Consider the following 19,685-nt stretch of genomic DNA (forward strand, 5'->3'; position numbering starts at 1 on the left):
GATGGGGCCAACGAAACTGATTTATCAACAGAAACACAGAGTCAGAAATTGGAGTTCAACCTCCAATGGGCTGTGTTAAACTTGTTGGATTGCAATTCTTTCTCCCAAAAAGCTGCGCAAAATTCATTGGTATTTGGCTCACCAATTCATGCAGTAAAACAGGAACCATACTATTCCTGTCAGGACCTATAATGTCCAGGTGAAGGGTCTTGACCCCAAACGCTGACTGTCCATTTCCCTCCATAGCTGCTGCTTGATCTGCTGAGTTCATCCAGCGTTGTGTGTTGCCCCATACAGAACTCACTCCTGCCCTTTCTGTTGGCGGACATGGTGCTGGGGAGGGGTTGATCAGACTTCGACCTGGTCCTCTCCCAAAGAGCCCCATGTGAGCTGCAGGTTGATAATGGCTGCACACAACTCAGAAGGAATTTAAAGTATTAAACCCCCTTCAAAACAAAAATCAGGATTTTGTATGAATACATTTTCATAGAAAGTGAACCCACGTGCACACACTTTTTTTACGTTTTCTGCATAAATGTTGTTTTGCACAGGCAAGGTTGCACTTGCAGTCATTTCTGGGCAGCCCCAAGAAGTTACAGACAACACTGGGAGTTTCTGGGCAGCCCTGGGAGTTTCTGGGCCGCTCTGGGAGTTTCTGGGCTCATTCACCTTAGGATCAGTGAAAGGAGTTCCAGCTGGTCATTGAAAAGTAAAGCTGAGTAATGCTGCGTGCAGAACATCGATGTAGGACCCTTTAATGGACCTCCTCTCTCCCCAATCTCCCTGATATGTTCTTGATTTTGTTGTGAAGGAACAGGGAAGATCAGAGGGTCACCGCAGAAGTTCCGATTGTGTGATCCGTGGTGATTAGCTGTGCGACTGACCCCAGGCAAATATCAGTCAGGCTCAGGTGAACCAGCCCAGAAGTTCCCAGGTCAAATTCCCCAAGGATGCCCAGAAATGACTGTGTGCCTGATCTGACATGAGCTAAACTGTACTTGTGCACAAGGCACAAAAGTGTGTACCAGTGTGTCCAATTTCTAAGAAATTCAGACAAAATCCTAAATTGAGGAGGTTTTAAATACAAATCCTTTGCCTCAATTACACTATGAAATATCCCAGAAAAATATTGTACTGTTTTGTCAGGTACGATATCAGAGAGTCAAAGAACAAGGAAACAGACCCTTCAGCCCACCAAGTCTGCACCATTAAGCATCCATTTTTACACTAATCCTACACTAACCCATTTAGAGGTCACGGTAGTATAGTAGTTAGCATAACGCTTTACAACGTCAGTGAACTGGGTTCAAATCCGGCCACTGTCTGTAAGGAGTTTTTACGTTCTCCCCGTGTCTGTGTGGGTTTCCTCTGGGTGCTCCGGTTTCCTCCCACATTCCAAAGACGTACGGGTTAGGAAGTTGTGGGCATGCTATGTTGGTGCTGGAAGCTTGGCGACACTTGCAGGCTGCCCCCAGAACACTCTACGCAAAAAGATGTATTTCACTGTGTGTTTTGACGTACATGTGACTAATAAAGATAGCTTATTTTATCTTTATTCTCCTTACTTTCTCATCCACATCCCCCAGGTTCTACCACTCAGCTACACACTAGGGGCAAATTGCAGCAGCCAATTAACCTACCAGCCTGCACATCTCTGGGATGTGGGAGGAAACACCCGGGGTAAACCCACGCGGTCACGGGGGGAATGTGCCACACAGACAGTGCCGAAGATTGGGATTGAACTCGGGTCGCTGGAGCTGAGAGGTAGCACTGTGCAGGCCCATCCTATCCTGCATCATAATTGTAACTCGAAGGCCTGGCTCTCTTTGATTGATTTCTATTTAGCCCAGTCAGTGACAATATGGCAAACATTCTGCAGTACCTGGTTATTTGGAGGTCCTCCATATAAGGCCTCTACAAGATCTGCTGCTCTCTTCAATAACATTTCCTGTGGGATAAAGCAGTCAATTAATCTCTGATGTAAAGTCATCAAAGGATCACAGGACTTAACTCAACCATCTTAGCCTATTAATTATAGGCTTGTCAGACTGTGTCAATATTTCTCTGGGTTGCCCAATAGAGTGCTTGACCTTCACACCAGCCTCCGCTGTGTCTCTCTCTGTTAATCTTGTCTTGCAGTTAGCACAGGGAGAGAGGAAGATTTTTAATGTTAATGCAGGTCCTGGATCAAAAAGGTGGCTCAATGATGGACCTTCCCCTTGCCAAATATATTGCAGGGAAGAACACAAACCACTGGTTGCACAAGCATCTCATCTTTGGAAGGTCAGGAAACGGTACACAGTGAATTATGGCCAACTCTCCTGGCAGTGTGGAAATGGGACACCAGAATCATGTCTGTTGGCGGAAGATGCCCAAAATTTATCATTAATACAGAGCTTGTTGGATGCCAGAATATTGGCTGCCAGATTTATTCACTGCCAAACACAGAGTCCTGTATAGATCCAACCGTGCAGTGTAACTAGAGAACAATATTCACATGCTATTTTAACTCGAGTGACCAAAAGTGAATAATGTCAGAGTGGTTGAATCTGTCGTACAAAATTCTGATCCCCCTTCCTGTGGTGCTCTATAGCTACCACCCACAGTCCCCCCCCACCCCCAATTCCTACCCTTCATTTGCGGATCCCATGCTCTAAGTGGAATCTCTCCAAGAGAGTGATTGACTTTGCTCATTTGTTTGGAATTTAGTCAGTGCCTCCATCACCGCTGGCCTGTCATGAAGGGCTAACAAAGTTCGACCTGCATTCTTTGGAGTTCAGAGGAGTGATCTTAATGAAACTTATAAAATCTACTAAATGTTATACAGGGTAGATGTTGAGATTTTCATTTGTGAAAGGGACTTGAAGATGGGGGAGATAGTTACATAATAAGTGTGTAGTAATATAAAAGTGTGTGTAGGAATGTCACAAAGGGTGGGAATCTCTGGGATTCTCCACCCTGGATGGCTGTGGAGGCTGGATCACTGGGGGGATTTAAAGAAGAGGCAGATACATTTTTGAAAGCTCAAGGAATTGAGGGCTATGGGGAACTGGCACAGAAGAGGGGTTGAGGGCCGGCGTAGATTAGCCATGATCATATTGAACGGTGGGCCAGGCTTGAGGGGCCGAGTGGCCTACTCCTGCTCTTATTTTCTTGTGCTCTTGCTTCCTAAGCGTGGATAAGCCAGAGAGTTTGTTCATGGGCCCACCACTGGGAACTCAGTAACAGCCAATGCCCAGAGGTTCAGGGATTATGAAGGCCGTGCCTTAATGTGTTTTGTCATTTGCTAAAGAAATCAGGGAAGTCTGCAGCCTAGGGGGTGGGGACTCTGGTGTCAAAGGTGGAGGAGGCCCGGAGTGGGGAGGGGTGTCGGGAGAGTGGAATTGGTAGCCAGAGTTAGACTTGGCTTTGTAGTCAGGAGTGTGGGCAGTGTGGGTTGGTGGGAAGATCAGATAGGAGCTGAGAATCAGCTGTTGGGGGAATCAGCATCGGGGCAGGGTCAGTGGTAGAGGGGAGGCTTGGCAGTCAGTACGGTTACACTTGGTACTTGGGCGGTACCATCGACAGTGGTGTTAATGGTTGGGGGGCACGGTATTGGGTAAGGTGAAGGAAGGGAGTGGTGCTCAGTCCAAAGAGGAGACTGGGCACAAGGGAGATCTGGGACTGAATCTGCCTTAAATGGGACCTATAAGTGCTGGCCTAGGACCCCCCTCAGGCCACTCAGCCCATCAGGTCCGCACTGGTGCTTTATCTGCCTGACCCTCCTCTACATCTAACCCATCACACTGTCCTCCTAACTGCCCAGAACATAATGGGCAGACTGAGGGCAATGGCTTACGAAAGGCAGCCGCGCAATAACCATTCAGCCTGCAGTTGTTAACTCTCCTTACTCACAGGTACCTAAACCAACATTGCTCACTGGCCAAAGTCAGGGTCACTCCTGCTTCCTGCATCTCCTCTGGGTGGTAACAAGGACCAAAGCCACAAGCATCCCTCTGGTCAGCAGCCAGCGATGCACATTCATGGGGCATGATAGTGTGGTGGTTAATTTAGTGGACCAGCTGCCACAGATCTGGAGCATTGATCCAGAGACACGAGTTCAAGTCCTGCCATGGCAGCTGAGGAAATTAAACTCACATAATTCAATAAGACTGGAATTTAACCAAAAGTGCTGGTCTTAGTTACAGTGACATACTGGATTGTTGTAAAAACCCATTTGCTTCAATAAAATCCAGGGAAGGAAATCTGACCTATAGGTGACTCCAGATCCATCACTGTCACTCTCAACTGCCTCCTCAGTTCAGGGGCAACTGTCCTTCATATTACTGGTGTTGTCCCTGCTTCCCTCCCATTGTTCCAACACCCATTGCAAACTTCCAGTGATTTTTTTCTGAGGTGGATCAAAGAGTTTACTTCAGCCAGCTGTTCCTTTATCAGTGAAGTGTCAGACTTCGAGTGATAAATCCCACACCGCAGAATGCTTGTGCTTTGGTTTTAGATGTTCTGGTAAGCTTGGCTTGCCAACTTTACCCACAGACTTTTCTCACTTACTGCACCAGTGTTAAAGGTTCACTGGAAAGCTGTGCTACCCACACCCAGCTTTGCAATGATGTAACCTGTGAACTGTGCCACACAGCACTGTATTAAGTGATGGAGGAATCTGACACTTTTCAGGCTGAGTGGAAGCTAACCGCACAACATTACTGATGTGCTGGCAATGACTTGCGGGCCAGAACTGTCCGCAGTGCTGAAACACGCAGGTGCAGGTTCTCAAGGCTTCCTAATTAGGTTCTATGATTGAAACAAGCCTCTTCTCTGCCGGCAAACATTTTAAAGGGAGTAGTTTCCTTAATGACAAAGGGAAATAAAATGCACATCTCCCTGCCCGGGTGCTCTGCATTGTAGCTCGACTTGTCCAGGATCTTTCATTTAATGCTTGCTCTCCCAGCTGGTGTGAAACTGATACTGAGGTGTGGGTTCTGCCTCACTGCCAATGCCACTATTTTATGAAGGGAAAAATAGAAGATAAAGGAGAGAGTACAACTGGAAGCTGGCTGAAATCAGCAGCAGAGGTAGCCAGCAAAAAAGGAATTTGGACATTCTGTTCAGGCTGGGAAATGCCACTTGCTCTCAGCAACCAGTCCAGGGCTACTTCCACTGGGAATCTGATGAAGCAGACAGTCTACTTTCCAGAGCAGTACCCCATGTTGAAGCTCCATTGTTCCGGTGTGACAACCTCTTATGGTTGGCTTATCACTGGTGCTGCCCAGTGGGAGCACCACCCTTCCAGCAGGGTCATAATACAGCAGCTGGAGGAAGGTGATACCGTATGGCTTCCTACAGTGAAACTCTCCCCCTACCGAACATAATTACTAACCAATGCCTCAGGACCTGTGTTACCAGTAGTTTGCTCCCCGTGTGAACTTCTGGCAGTATATGAACAGCCTATGTATAGGTCCCAAGGAACTGGCAGTAGCTTGGTCTGGGATTCACCCAGACCAAACTACTTACTCTTTAGTGTTGCCGGGTAGCTTAGCTGCTAATGGACTGAGTATTGTGATGATGCATCATCCTGGTGAGGAGCCATAAATTCCACTGTTAGCATGCAGCCAATTTGCTAAATGTGACCACTGGATTGTTATATTTGGTCTCAACATCCTTGGGCAAGGAAGGAGGAGGATTTCTAATTACTGTTAGACGTGTTTGTGTGTGTGTGTGTGTGTGTGTGTGTGTGTGTGTGTGTGTGTGTGTGTGTGTGTGTGTGTGTGTGTGTGTGTGTGTGTGTGTTTACATCTTGCACAGAGCTGCATTTGGGATGCCTTTCATGATCAAATACTGAATGGCTTCCAGTGTGAAGAATGACCCATTGCCCTTTGTCAGAGATTCCAGGAGAGCAGAGTAGCAAAACTGTGGGGGGAAAATGTAATTGCCTGTCAGAAACCTCACATATGCAGCTCCTCGGGTGTCTGCCGTGTTAAGATCAGGGCTCCACGCATTGAATGCATGCACTAATTTTACTTGGTGTTGTTCCACTGACCTTTGCTAGTCTTTCTGGGTCACCAGGGTGCCTCGGGATGACCTTCTGCAGCCTCTGGAATCCATAGTCTATTGTGGGCTCATTCAGGGCTGTAGGACCAAGTGAGAAATTGATCACATTAGCTCAGGCAAGATTGAATGTCGTTATACCTTCTCAGTTCCTGGGTAGCCAAAACTGCAAGATCTCACCGTAAAAAGAAGATGGTCAAGAAATAATTCTTGTCCTGCTTGGTGAAGGACTTAATTTCATTGAGAGAGAAATTGGGGAGAAAACTGGCAACATTTCAACAAGGGCAGGTTGAAACAAATGTGCTGTGAATCAAGATGTGCAAGCATCTTGAACAACGCAGAGACTTTACAGTGCATTACGCTGGAACAAGGCCCAGTCTCCTCCCCATTTCCAAAGTATGGCATGCTCCATTTGATGGACAGCAAATCTTTACATAAGAATCTGAATGTTAGATTGTGTTAAGACCAAATAAGAAGGAGGGGGAATGAATGTTAGGCAGGGGGTGGTGGCATAGACGTTGGAGTTTGTGGTTAATAGGTTGGGGGTGGTAGTGCAGGGCTTGGGGTGCATGAATGTGGGTTTACAAGACCTTGTCAGAGTGACTGACACATTCACAGACCATAATGCAAAGGGATTAATAACAAGAACCCTTGCCTCGCTCAGAACCCTGAACTGTAGACCATTTAGGTGCATGGAATCTACACATTGTGGAGCAGTGGTAAGTAGTACCAGACTTCTGGCCTGGTATCACCAAAAGATCTGATTGTTTTGACACTTATAAGTTGTGCTGGTCAGATTTGTGATGAAATTCTGTGCTCAACAAATTGAAAGGTGTTAGTCTCCAGGATACTTCTGTGTCAGCTGCCTATTTTGTCCAGGTTTGGGAGGCTGAAAATAGTATGGAAGTTCTGCTAGTGGGGATCACTTTATGGCCTCTTAGTCAGAAGGAACTGAGTTCAAGTCCCACCCCAGAGGCTTGAGGTCAATATTCTGGGCTGATTCTCCAATGCAGTACCAAGGGAGGGCTCCACTGTCAATGAAACTGTTCTTTTGGTTGAGGTGGGTCTAAAAGAAATCTTGTGGCAATGTAGTTGAAGAGCAGAGAATTAAGCCCTGGTGTCCTGGTTAATATTTAATCCATGATTTAACATCATAAAAGAAACAGATTAGAAGTCTATAATCACATTGCTGTTTGTGGGAGGACATTAGGGCGCTAAAAGTGGCTTTATGACAAGCTGGTATTTTCATGGTTACCATTCCAAATACTGCAAGGCCAAGGCCAGTATCAGTAACGGTAACCATGAAAATACTGGGTTATCGTAAAGCCATTTCTAGCACCCTAATGAGCCCAAAATTCCATGGCTGCCACAGGCACGGTAGTGTAGCGGTTAGCATAACGCTTTATAGCGCCAGCGACTCGGGTTCAATTCCGGCCGCTGTCTGTAAGGAGTTTGTACGTTCTCCCCATGTGTCTGCGTGGGTTTCTTCTGGGTGCTCTGGTTTCCTCCCACATTCCAAAGACGTACGGGTTAGGAAGTTGTGGGCATGCTATGTTGGCACCGGAAGAGTGGCGACATTTGCCGCTGCCCCCAGAACACTCTATGCAGAAAGATGTATTTCACTGTATGTCTCGATGTACATGTGACTAATAAAGAAATCTTATCTTATCTTAACTTAGTTCTGGTTTCTAATTTCCTCCTCCAGCAACACAGGTACATAGAACAGCACAGCACAGGAACAGGCCCTTTGGCCCAAGATGTTGTGCTGAACTAATTAAATTAGTAATTAAATGCCAAATAAACTAATCCCTTCTGCCTACACAAGGTCCATATCCCTCCATTCTCTGCATATTCACGTGCCTGTCTTTAGCCTCTTAGATGTCTCTATCATATTTACCTCCACCACCACCCCTGGCAGCGCACTCCAGGCACCCACCGCTCTCTGTGTAAAAAACTTGCCCCGCACATCTCCTTTGAATTTTCCTCCTCTCACCTTAAATGCATGCCCTCTACTATTAGACATTTCAACCCTGGGAAAAAGATATTGGCTGCCTACTCAATCTATGCCCCGCATAATTTTAGAAACTTCCATCAGGTCTCCCCTCAGCCTTCACCACTCCAGAGAAAACAACCCAAGTTTGTCCAACCTCTCCTTATAGCACGTGCCCTCTAATCCAGGTAGCATCCTGGTAAACTTCTTTTTCACCCTCCCCAAAGCCTCCAAGTAGTATGCAGGCAGCACACGAGCACAGCTGGGAGAGCTGCTGCCTTACAGCTCCAGTAATTCAGGTTCGATCCTGACCTCCAGTGATGTCTGTGTGGAGTTTGCATGTTCTTCCTGTGACTGTGTGAGTTTCTTCCAGGTGCTCCGGTTTCCTCCCACATCCCAAAGATGTGCAGGTTGGTAGGTTAATTGGCTGCTGTAAATTGCCTCTAATGTGTAGGTGAATGGTAGAATCTGGGGGGAGTTGAGGGGAATGTGGGAGGTTAAAATGGGATTAGTATAAAATGGATGCTTAATGGTTGGCATGGACTCAATGGGCTGAAGGGCCTGTTTCTGCACTGTGTGACTCCATGCTAACACATCCTTCATATTCAAGTGGCATGGTCCGCTGTTAGGGTTACAACTTCCTACTCTGGGGTCCTATGAATGCTTTATTTTTGAATACGTTGAGACTGATGGATTTTAAGGTAGTAAGTGGATCAAAGGCAAGTTGATTGAACCTGAGGATCAAGCCACGATCTTATTGAAAGATGGTGCTCAAGGGGCTGAATAACCTTTTGTTGCTCATGGTCTTATCTCTGCCCCACGAGAGGATGAATCATCCGCCTTTACTTTGCCCACCAGAGGCCCTGTTCAACCGCATCCTGTGGATATGGCCAACCCTTAATCCACTGCTACACTGATGGATTACTCAGGTTGTAAAGATCCAGCTATAAATTTCCAAGTACCTTTAACCTGCCCGCAGAAACGGCAGCCAGGAATTTACAGCAGAAAAGAGACCTACATACTTAGCTTCATTACTTCATCAGCACCAAATAACATAAACAACTGAACCAAAAGCAGAAGATGCCCGAAGCACCCACCAAGCAGGCAGCACCATAGGAACATGAGTTGGACAGCAGAGAAACTGTGTCCATGGCGACCATCGAGTACCGATCTGTACCGATCCCATCTTCCAGCAGTTGGTCTGTAGCTTTCTACGCCTTGGTGAGTCAAGTGCTTGCCTAGGTACTTCCTAAATGTTGTGAGTGCATCTGTCTCCACCAGACAGTGTTCCAGAGTCCAACCACTCTCTGGGTGATAAAGTTCTTCCTCAGATCCCCTCTAACCCCTCACCCTCAATCTATGCCCTCTAGTTTGGGGAAAAGTTTCCTACTCTCTACCCTATCTATGTCTCTCATAATTTTATATATCTCTAACAGGCCACTCCTCAGCTTCCTCCACTATAAGGAAAATAAACCCAGCCTATCCAGTCTCTCCTCGTAACTGAAACACTCCATTCTCTGCTCCCTCTCCAGCACTCCCTTTCATGTGAAGACCAGAACTGTACACAGTATCCAGGTGTGGCCTAACCAATGTTTCATAAAGTTGTACAACAACCTCCCTGATCTTATATCCTGTGTCCTGGATAAGGAAAGAAAGTACCTCATATACCTTCTTCACAGCCATAATGACCTGTTCTGCCACCTTCAGGGATCCTTGGACGTGTGCCAAGGTCCCCCTGTTCTTCAATAGTCCCTACGATTCATTGTGTATATCCTACCCTTATTAGTGCTCCCAAAGTGCATCACCTCCCATCTCCCTCGATGGAGAGAGAAACAGAGGCGACATTTCAGGTCAATGATCCTTCATCAGTTGTATCAATCAGTCACAAGTCCCTGTGTTAATCTTCCATCTTACAGAGACACAGTATGGAAACAGTCCCTTTGTCCCACTGAGTCCATGCCAACCTTTGGGCAGTCATTATACATTAATCCTACCCTAACCCATTTTATTCTCCACACGTTCCCATTAACTCCCCCCAGATTCTACCACTCACCACAGACTATAGGCAACTTACAGAGGCCAATTAACCTGCACATCTTTGGGATCTGGGGAGAAAGAAGAGCACCCAGGGGAAATCCATGCAGTCACGGAGAGAACATGCAAACTCCACACAGACTGTGCCCGAGGTCAGGATTTAACCTGGGTCACTGGGACTGTGAGACAGCAGCTCTACAAACTGTGCCACTGTGATACCCTTATCACTAGCTATGCTGATCAATTGATAAAAGGAAGAACCTTTTGAAACTTACCTGAAGCCCTGCTGCCTTGTGTCTGAACTTGGCTCAAGCTTGCAAACCAAAATTCTGTTTCATCTACCAAACATGAGTTGGAGCTGTCCAGGTATCAATGGGGGAATGATTCTCTTTGCCTTGCCTTCACTTCTTTTAACTTGGACTGTTATTGATACACAGGGACTGATTGACTACTGCTATGAGTTCCACAATCTCTGATTTGAAGCAGGATTATTTTTAAAGATGCTGTACAAAACCAAGTTGCTCTTTCTATCTTTCTCCAGATTCCTCTACAATTCCCTGAAGATATTGACACCAGCATAAGGAAGACTTGCATTTCTACAGTGTCCCTAATGTTTCCTTCAGGACCTCCCAATGGACTTTACAAATGACGAAGGACTTCTGCAGTGTAGTTGCAGTTGTAATGCAGGAAAAACAGCTATTGATTTGCAAGAAACAAGAGCCCATGGAAAGCAACATAGAGTCATATAGCATGGAAACAGGCCCTTCAGCCTAACTGCCAAACAACATGCCTATATAAGCTAGTCCTGTTTGGCCCATATCCCTCTAAACCTTACCTATACATATACCGCTCCAAATGACTTATAAATGTTTTTATTGTACTTGCCTCAACCACTTACTCTGACAGCTCATTCCATATACGGACCACCCTTTGGGTGAAAAAGTTGGCCCTCAGGTTCCTATTAAATCTCTCCCCTCTCACCTTAAACTTGTGCCCTCTGGTTCTTGATTCCCCAACCCTGGGAAAAAGACTGCGTGCATTCACCCTATCATGATTTTATACACCTCTATAAGGTCACCCCTCAGTCTCTCAGGAATAAAGTCCTAACCTATTCAACCTCTCCCTATAACATGGGCCCTCGAGCCCTGGCAACATTCTCGTTAATCTTGTCTGCACTCTTTCCAGCTTAATGACGTCTTTCCTATAACAGGGTAACCAAAACCGTACACAATACTCCAGGTGCGGCCTCACCAACGTCTTGTACAACTGTAAAATAATGTCCCAGCTCCTATACTCAATGTCCCGACTGATGAAGGCCAGCGTGCCAAATGCCTTCTTCACCATCCTGTCTACCTGTGATGCCATTTTCAGGGAAACATGATCCTGAGCAGATCATCTGATGTTTAGTATTGTTACATGAGGGGTTAATATTGACCAGGACACGAATGGACATTCCCTTGCTCTTCAAATAGTGACATGGGATTGTTCAGATGCAGCATATAGCAGACTTGATCTTTGCTTAAAGTCTGATCTGAAAGGTGGCATGTCTGACAGTGCATCACCATATTGTCACTGCAGCCTGTACTTCACCCAACTCAAAATGAATGATTACAACCAACTGAACAATAGTCAGCCTCTAAGCAAGGACTGTTGCATAACTAAGCCCATTTCTGGGTATAGGACATTGTTGCATGAAGATTCATCAGAAAGGAACTAATTCTTAGAACATACAACAGAAATGCACAGCAACAGGCCCTTCAGCCCATAATATTGTGCCGAACTAATTAACCTAGCAATTAAATGCCTAACTAAACTAATCCCTTCTGCCTACACAATGTCCCTATCCCTCCAATCTCTGCAGGTTCATATGTCTATTAAACGCCTCTGGGATAATTCCCCTTTCTCAGTCCAGGTGAAGCCACTATAATGAACTATCTGGATCAACCGAGTCAGCATAAGTTTGGAGTCTGCACAGAAGGAAGTGAGGAGCTCAGCCCTGGGGTCTCTCCTAGTTTTAAAACAACCCTGGCTTTTCAGTGCACCACCAGCCCAAAACCTCTTCCCATTTTCTTATCTGCTGCAGGAATCTGAGGCTTCCTGTGGAAAAGGCAAATTCCTGAAGCGTTAAGCCATTTTGCACGCGGCGGAAAAGTTGCCCCAACTTCGGAAAGAAGATGAACGAAAAGCCAAGTAAGGGAAGACTCTATTCATTAAGAACTTGCTAACAATTTCCAACAATTCTCTAGGTGGTGATTTTAATGTTACTGAGAAATATATCCTTGCAAGTAATTTAATAATTCACCAGCGAGAGGAAATGCCAGTGGCAATTACATCATCAGAGAATGTTCATCATCCTGCTTGAGATGCTTGCAGGAGAGCTTGTGGTGATAAAGGGCTCCCCAGAGCACAAGCATGTGGCGCTTGAGGTGAGGGGAGGAGGGAGGGGGGAGGGTTTAGTGCTGTTCTGCTCCTTGGGTCCATTGTCCTAATAAATTACTGCCTCGGAAACATAGAGCTTGCAGATGGAGCTCTGCAACACAATTGTTGCTGCACTCCAGTGGGAAATTAGAGAGCTGGTGTGGGTAACCACATTTAACCCCTTCTGAGACTCAGGGAAGGTCCATGGCTGGCTGAGGAATGTGTGGAGAGTGGGAGATACGTCTCTCTCTGCTCTGCCCTGCCCCCCCCCCCCCCCCCCCCCCAACCCCTGGAAAGAAAAGATCAGGAAACTGTTTCCAGGCAACCTGATAGGATTGATTGATTGTGGAGCTTAAGCATTTCAGGTTTTACAATGCTCAAAGTAGCTTTTGTGTCTTCTTATTCTCGCAACTTTCTTGCCTGCTTTTCTGGCCTCCCTTTCAGTAGCACCTCACTCGGGCTGGGGTGCAGTTTCTCAGTCTGTGCCTTGATGCCATGTGGCCATTCCCTGGGAGGTAGTGAATGTCACCAGGCAGAGCATCATAGCGGACCCCAATGTTATCTGAAACTTCACGGACTAACGGTCAGAATCCTGAACAATTGACCCAATCAACAGAGTTCAAATGAAAATCCAATAAAAAAAACCTGCAGATGGTGAAAATCTGACAAAAACGACAAAAGAAATGCTGGAAACACTCAGCAGATCAACCAGCATCTGTAGAGAGAGAAACAGAGTTAACATTAACTGTTTCTCTTTCAATAGATGCAGCCTGACCTGCTGAGTGTTCCCAGCAATATTCTGTTTTTCGAGCTGAGTTCAAATCCCTCCTTGGCAACTGCAGAACTTAAAGTCAAGCTATGAGGTATATCTGAAACCAAAAGTTTGTATCAGAGGTACCGACAGACTAGGGTAAAAATCCATCTGATTCATTCCAGGGAAGGAAATGTGCCTGGTCCATCCTAAATCTAACTCTAGACTGACCAAAGAAATTGTCCCTTAACTCCTGGGGCAAGTAGTCACAATAAATGCTGGCCTTGTCAGAACATCCCCCAAGTGATTAAATGAAAATAAAAACTGGCTGGGCTACCAGGAGCAGGATCCTGAGCTTGTTCTCTCTTCCATAAGTCAGGCCTCTCTGCCAAAGCCCATTCAATCCACCCCCAAAACCAGTGAACAAACCCATGATCATCCTGATACTAACAAAGTTGCCACCACCCCCACCACTCTGTAATCAGCTACTTGCATCTAACTCAGCAGATCGTTAGTGAGAAATACATCCTTGCAAGAAGTTTAATAACTTCACAGTGAGTGGCAGTGCCAGTGCCTTGAGTGAGATAGAGGCCATCCTGTTGCAAGAGGTAGGAGCTCAGAGAGTGATTTTCAGAGAAAGTTGACCAGGATACGCATTATGGAGTTAAAATATGTCGCTTTGACTCATTATATTTCTTTAACCATTGCTCAGACGGATTGAGAAAATAGTTAATGCTTTCTTTTACATTTGCTCAAGTAGATTAAAAATAATTTAAGTATATTCATATTAACAATAATTAGTTGCAGCAAAGACAACTGAAGCAGCCTCTACATAATTAGAAGTCTCCTCCCTTGTTCTGGTCTCTTTTGTTCTCTGCCACTAGACGCTTATTATCAGCACAGTGACCATGCCAGTAAAGCTGCCGCTTCACAGCTTCAGTGAGGCAGGTTCGATCCTGATCTCTGGCGCTGTCTGTGTGGAGTTTGTATGATTTCCCTGTGACTGTGAGTGGGTTTTCCTCCAATGCTCCTGTTTTCCTCCCACTTCCCAAAGACTCAAGGGACGGTAGGTTAATTGGCCACTGTAAGTTGCCCCTCCTGTGTAGGTGAGGGGTAGAATCTGGGTGGAGTTGATGGGAATGTGGGAAGAATAAAATGGGATTAGTGTAAATCGGTGCTTGAAAGCTGGCATGGATTCATGGGCTAAAGGGCTTGTTTCCTTGCTCTATGACTGTAAGTAGTAATCTATAACCTTCCATACCTTTATCCCTGGTTTTCTATATGTGAATCCTTAAAAGATTTCGTGTCAAGTCCAACCTCAAAAAAAATTGTGCCTCAGTTTATTTTTTAAGCCTTTCAGAACAAAACCCCAAACTATCATTATGCTCGAGCTTTTGCTTCCCAACACTTCAAATTATACTGCACAAATTGCCTGCAATAATACAGTCCATCCTCTGGAGTTTAAAAGAATGAGTGGTGATCTCATTGAAGTCTATAAAATTCTTCCCGGTTTGACAGGACAGATGCTGAGAGATGGTTTCTCTTGGGTGGAGTGTCTAGAAGTGAGGGTCATGGTCTCAGGATTAGGGCTCGATACTTTAGGACTGAGACATTCAGGGAGTTGTGAATCCTTGGGATTCCCTCACCCAGACGCTCATCCATGTAGCACATTCGAGATTGAGACTGATGTGTTTTTCAGCACAAAGGAAATTGAGAGATATTTGGTGGGGTGTGATCAAGTCAGAAAAGGAGGCTGACAACAAGATGTAATAATGAATGGAGGAGCAGCTTTGAGGAGTCATATGACCTCTTCCTGTTTTCTAAAAACCAAGGTTATGTTAGTTTAATGAATAAGAACTGATTCCACATGTTTTGCATGCACTGGAAAATGAGTGTACACATTTTCTTTACACAGAAAATACTCCTGTTTTTTTAATGTTATGAAACGCATTGTAGTGTGAGGCTTGGTAGGAAACCTGAAATGGCTGGAGAGAGGGTTTTTGAAAAACAATTCTCCAGATGAGGAGCCATTTGGGACTGAGAACGAGAAGAATTTTGTTTCCAGTGGCTGGTGAATCTTCGGAATTCTCTACCCAAGCGGTGTGTGGAGGCTCAGTTGAATATATTCATGGCAGTGATCTATAGATTTTTAGATATTAAAGGAATCAAGGAGTATAGGGTTAATGCAAGGAAATGTTGGTGAGGTAATAGATCAGCGGTAATTTTATTGAATGGGAGAACATGCAAGAGAGGCTGAATGGCCTACTTAAATTCTATCTCTTATGTTATTATGTTTTAACAAACGATTCAATTCTTTCTTCTTGGTGACTGCCTATTTTTAACCAGAAATTATTGATCATAGAGTCAAATCCAACACGGTAGTGTAGCGGTTAGCTTAACACCTTTACAGCACCAGCGACCCGGGTTTGATTCCAGCCGCTGTCTGTAAGGACTTCATACATTCTCCCTGTGACTGCGTGGGTTTCCTCCGGGTGCTCCGGTTTCCTCCCACATTCCAAAGATGTAAGGGTTAGGAAGTTGTGGGCATGGCATGTTGGCACCGGAAGCATGGCGACACTTGCGGCCTGCCCCAGAACACTACACAAAAAGATGTATTTCACTGTGTGTTTCGATGTACATGTGACTAGTAAAGATAATCATAAAATCTTATCTAATCCCACCCTATTCTCCCCATTTTCCCACCAACCATCCCCGACGTTCTACCACCATCCTACACACTAGGAGCGATTTACGGTGGCCAATTAAGTTTGCTGAAGTCACTAGCTGCCAGTTTATTTTTGATTTGTTGTGCAGTTATCAACAATTTTTCATGTAGAGTTAAGAACATAGACCAGTACAGCACAGGAACAGGCCCTTCGGCCCCCAATGTTGTGCCGAACTAATTGAGATAATGACACCTAATTAAACTAATCCCTTCTGCCTACACATTGCCCATATCCCTCCATTCTCTGTAATATTCATGAGCCTATCTAAGAGACTCTTAAACACCAAAGTTACGTTTTCTTTAACTTCAATTAAGCGTGGCGGAAAATTTCCATCTGGGAAAACCTCTCTCCAAAATGTGACCAGCTGACAGGAAATGCACAATCTTAATAAGATTAGTTTACAAAGATTGGTGTGAGAGGAAAGGAAAGTTGTTTACATTTAAAAAACCCTGTTGATCCCAATATAGACAAATGAATCATTCAAGTAATGAAGGTCTAATGAAAGTCAACAATATTCAATGAATCACAATGCAAGATATTTTCCTTCAATTTAACTCATTTGATGGACTTAGTGCTGTTATAGACTTCCCTTGTATCCCCTCTTGAATCCCAGAGCTTCATTCGACAGAAAATATAAATTCTTGATCTCCCAACCTACCTCGTCGTGACCCTTGCATTTCATTTGTCTACCTGCACTGCACTTTCTCTGTAACTGTAACACTTTATTCTGAATCCTGTTTTCCTATTTACTACCATGGTGTACTTATGCATGGAATGATCTGTCTGGACGGCACATAAAAGCTTTTCACTGTATTTCGGTACACATGACAATAATAAACCAAGACCAATACGAGCATTGTGAAAGGCAGCGTCATGAGTTAACAGACAAAAGCAGGAAGAAAGAACCAGCCAACCTTTGCTCTCTCAAGGTGCTTCAAACACAGCAAAAACAACCTTCATTTATATAGCACCTTTGACATTGTGAAACATCAAAGGAATGACAATGAATTTTGACACCAAATTCCACGAGGAGATACTAAGACACATGATCAATGGCTTGGTTGACGAGGTCTGTTTTAGTGGAGGCACATGAGGAAGAGAGGTGGAGAGGTTTTGGGAAGGCATTCCAGAACTTAGGGCCCAGACAGCTGAAGGCAAGCCACCAATGGTGGAGGGTCAGCAAGCACATGGGTAGTCGATGAATGAATACAGAACATGGAACAGTACAGCACAGGAACAGGCCCTTCAGCCCATGATGTTGTGCCAACCAAATTAAGCCAATGACACTTAAATTCCTTCTGCCTGCACGTGGTCCATATCCCTCCATTCTCTGCATATTCATGTGCCTATCTAAGAGCCACTTAAATGCAAATGGAACGTGTGAGTTAGGACATGGCATGTAAGTAGCTGAATCATCATGATGGGGTGGAAAAGTGTTCGTAGGGCATCTCCAGTCTAATGTGACACAAGGTTTGCCAAGGATCTGGTTCACCTTAATGCCTCATAAAAATGAAACAGTGTTAGAGTGGATCAGTTGCGATAGGGAAAATCTGCTAAGCAGGAATGATCCTCTCACCTTTCAATTAAGGCACACTGCCAGTCAGAGAATGCCCAACTTTAACTGCTCTGGACTTGTTCACGTACTTGAAGGATCAGGGTAGATCTACATCTAACCTGTGCTGGACCTAACCTGCAAGCATTTTAGAGGTGGAGAGAGAACCTTACCATGCTACTTACTAATTATGCTGGGCTTAACTGGCAGTGTTTGGTAGAGCAATCTGCTTGCACATTTACTCCCTGTCTAAACTATACTGGCAGTGACTTTATTCTGAGATTTGAGATCTATTCCAGATTTGGAAATAGTTGACTGTATTTATATATGTTGATGGAATGAGTCCAATTGAATGGTTAATGTGATTCTGTCTAGGTTTAATTGACTGTCGGTTACCATAGTTGGCAGAATTGTAGAGTCAAACAGCACAGAAGTAGGCCTTTCTATCCAACATGTCCATGCTGACCATTACTTATGTATCCATATTAATTCTAATTACCAGCACTTAGTCCAAAGCCTTCTATGCCTTGGCAAGAAACTGCAGAGAGTTGTGGACACAGCCCAGCGCATCATGGAAACCAGCCTCCCCTCCTTGGACTCTGTCTTTACCTCTCGCTACCTTGGCAAAGCAGCCAGCATAATCAAAGACCCCACCCACCCAGGTCATTCTCTCTTCTCTCCTCTTCCATCAGGCAGAAGATACAGAAGCCTGAGGGCACATACCACCAGGCCCAAGGACAGCTTCTAACCCACTGTGTAAGACGATTGAACGGTTCCCTTATACGATGAGATGGACTCTGACCTCATGATCTACCTTGTGACTTTGCACCTTATTGCACTGCACTTTCTCTGTAGCTGTGACACTTTACTCTGTAATGTTATTGTTTTTACCTGTACTACCTCAATGAACTCTGTACTAACTCAATGTAACTGCACTGTGTAATGAATTGACCTGTACAATCAGTAATCAAGACAGGTTTTTCACTGTACCTCGGTACAAGTGACAATAATAAACCAATACCAATACCAATTCAAGTGCTTATTTGGATACTTCTTAAATGTTGTAGGAGTACCTGCCTCCAGGCAGTGCATTCCAGATTTCAGCCGCTCTCTGGGTGTAAAAATTCCCCCTCAGATTCCCGTTAAACCTATCATGTGTTGCCCCAAAATCTATGCACTCTAATTTTTGACACCCCTGCTATTGAGAAAAGTTTTCTACTATTTATCTGATCCTTATGATTTTGCATCGTACTTTCTATTTTCTTTGAGTTGGGTTTCCTGGAAAGCTTAATTAAGAGAGGAAGGTGAAAAGAAATGGCCTTAGCATATACAGAGCTGAACTAATCCTGGGCGGCAAGAGGTGAACTGTGCATGTCTTGTCCTTTGATTGGCCTTTGGGAATAGTTCAGGGTAAACAGCTCTGGGATAAAGCCCCTTGCATACTGTTGAATGATTTCTGCTCCTAGGCATCTTGCTGGAGGAACGCAAAATAAGTGCCTTTAATAGATGTGACCACATGCATAGTGGTCACGAGTGCGATTCTCTCATCAGGATATCGCGTTCCTCCCCTCTTTAATGAAAATGTATAAGGCCCTGAGGAAATGTTTGTTTGTTTCCTCTCTCCCCACTGACAATTCACACTGTTATCCCATTGTGATTAATGGTGAAAATGGCTCTGCTCTCCCGTGTAATGCAGGCAAGGCCAATGATGTAGGTTTACTGTTTTAAAATGCACCATCTAATGGGGCTGGGGCAAGTGCTCCCACCCATCTCACAGCCTCATCCGGGAGCAAACTGAATGCCTTTACGTAGCTGTGGGGCCATTACGTGGCTCATCCTCTGCTGGCTGGTCTTCACCACCAGAGGTTGATCAATCAGTCATGATATTCTGGGATTACTTTTCCCAAGTCACTTTTTCCTTTGACCTGCCTCCAAATGCTCTTAAATACATCTCCCTGTTTCTTTGATCCCTTTCACCGCTCGAGCATCACAACCAATAAGTCCCTGCACTTGTCTCTCTGCTTTGTAAAGTCTTCTGACATTTTCTTTTCACATGGGAAGTATTATATGAATGAATAAAACTCAGACTGGGTGACTGCTTTGTAGAATGTCTCTGTTTAGTTCACTAGGGTCACTCTTGAGTTCCAGTCTTGTGTCACTTTCATTCTC

The 19,685-nt window shown here is 44.9% G+C and overlaps 1 protein-coding gene across 1 annotated transcript in view; it reads right to left on the minus strand.

The window, feature by feature from the left end:
• Window positions 1–19,685, minus strand: part of LOC127584198 (transcription factor COE2-like) — a 246,838-nt gene that overhangs the window by 35,349 nt on the left and 191,804 nt on the right. Inside the window, exons 11-12 of the mRNA XM_052040789.1 lie at window positions 6,038–6,126; window positions 1,883–1,948 (exon numbers count right to left, since the gene is read on the minus strand). Of these exons, the coding sequence (XP_051896749.1) occupies window positions 1,883–1,948; window positions 6,038–6,126 (155 nt within the window). The remainder of the gene's footprint in view (window positions 1–1,882; window positions 1,949–6,037; window positions 6,127–19,685) is intronic.

This window comes from Pristis pectinata, chromosome 29, assembly GCF_009764475.1.
Source record: "Pristis pectinata isolate sPriPec2 chromosome 29, sPriPec2.1.pri, whole genome shotgun sequence".
In the NCBI taxonomy this organism is placed as follows: Eukaryota; Metazoa; Chordata; class Chondrichthyes; order Rhinopristiformes; family Pristidae; genus Pristis; species Pristis pectinata.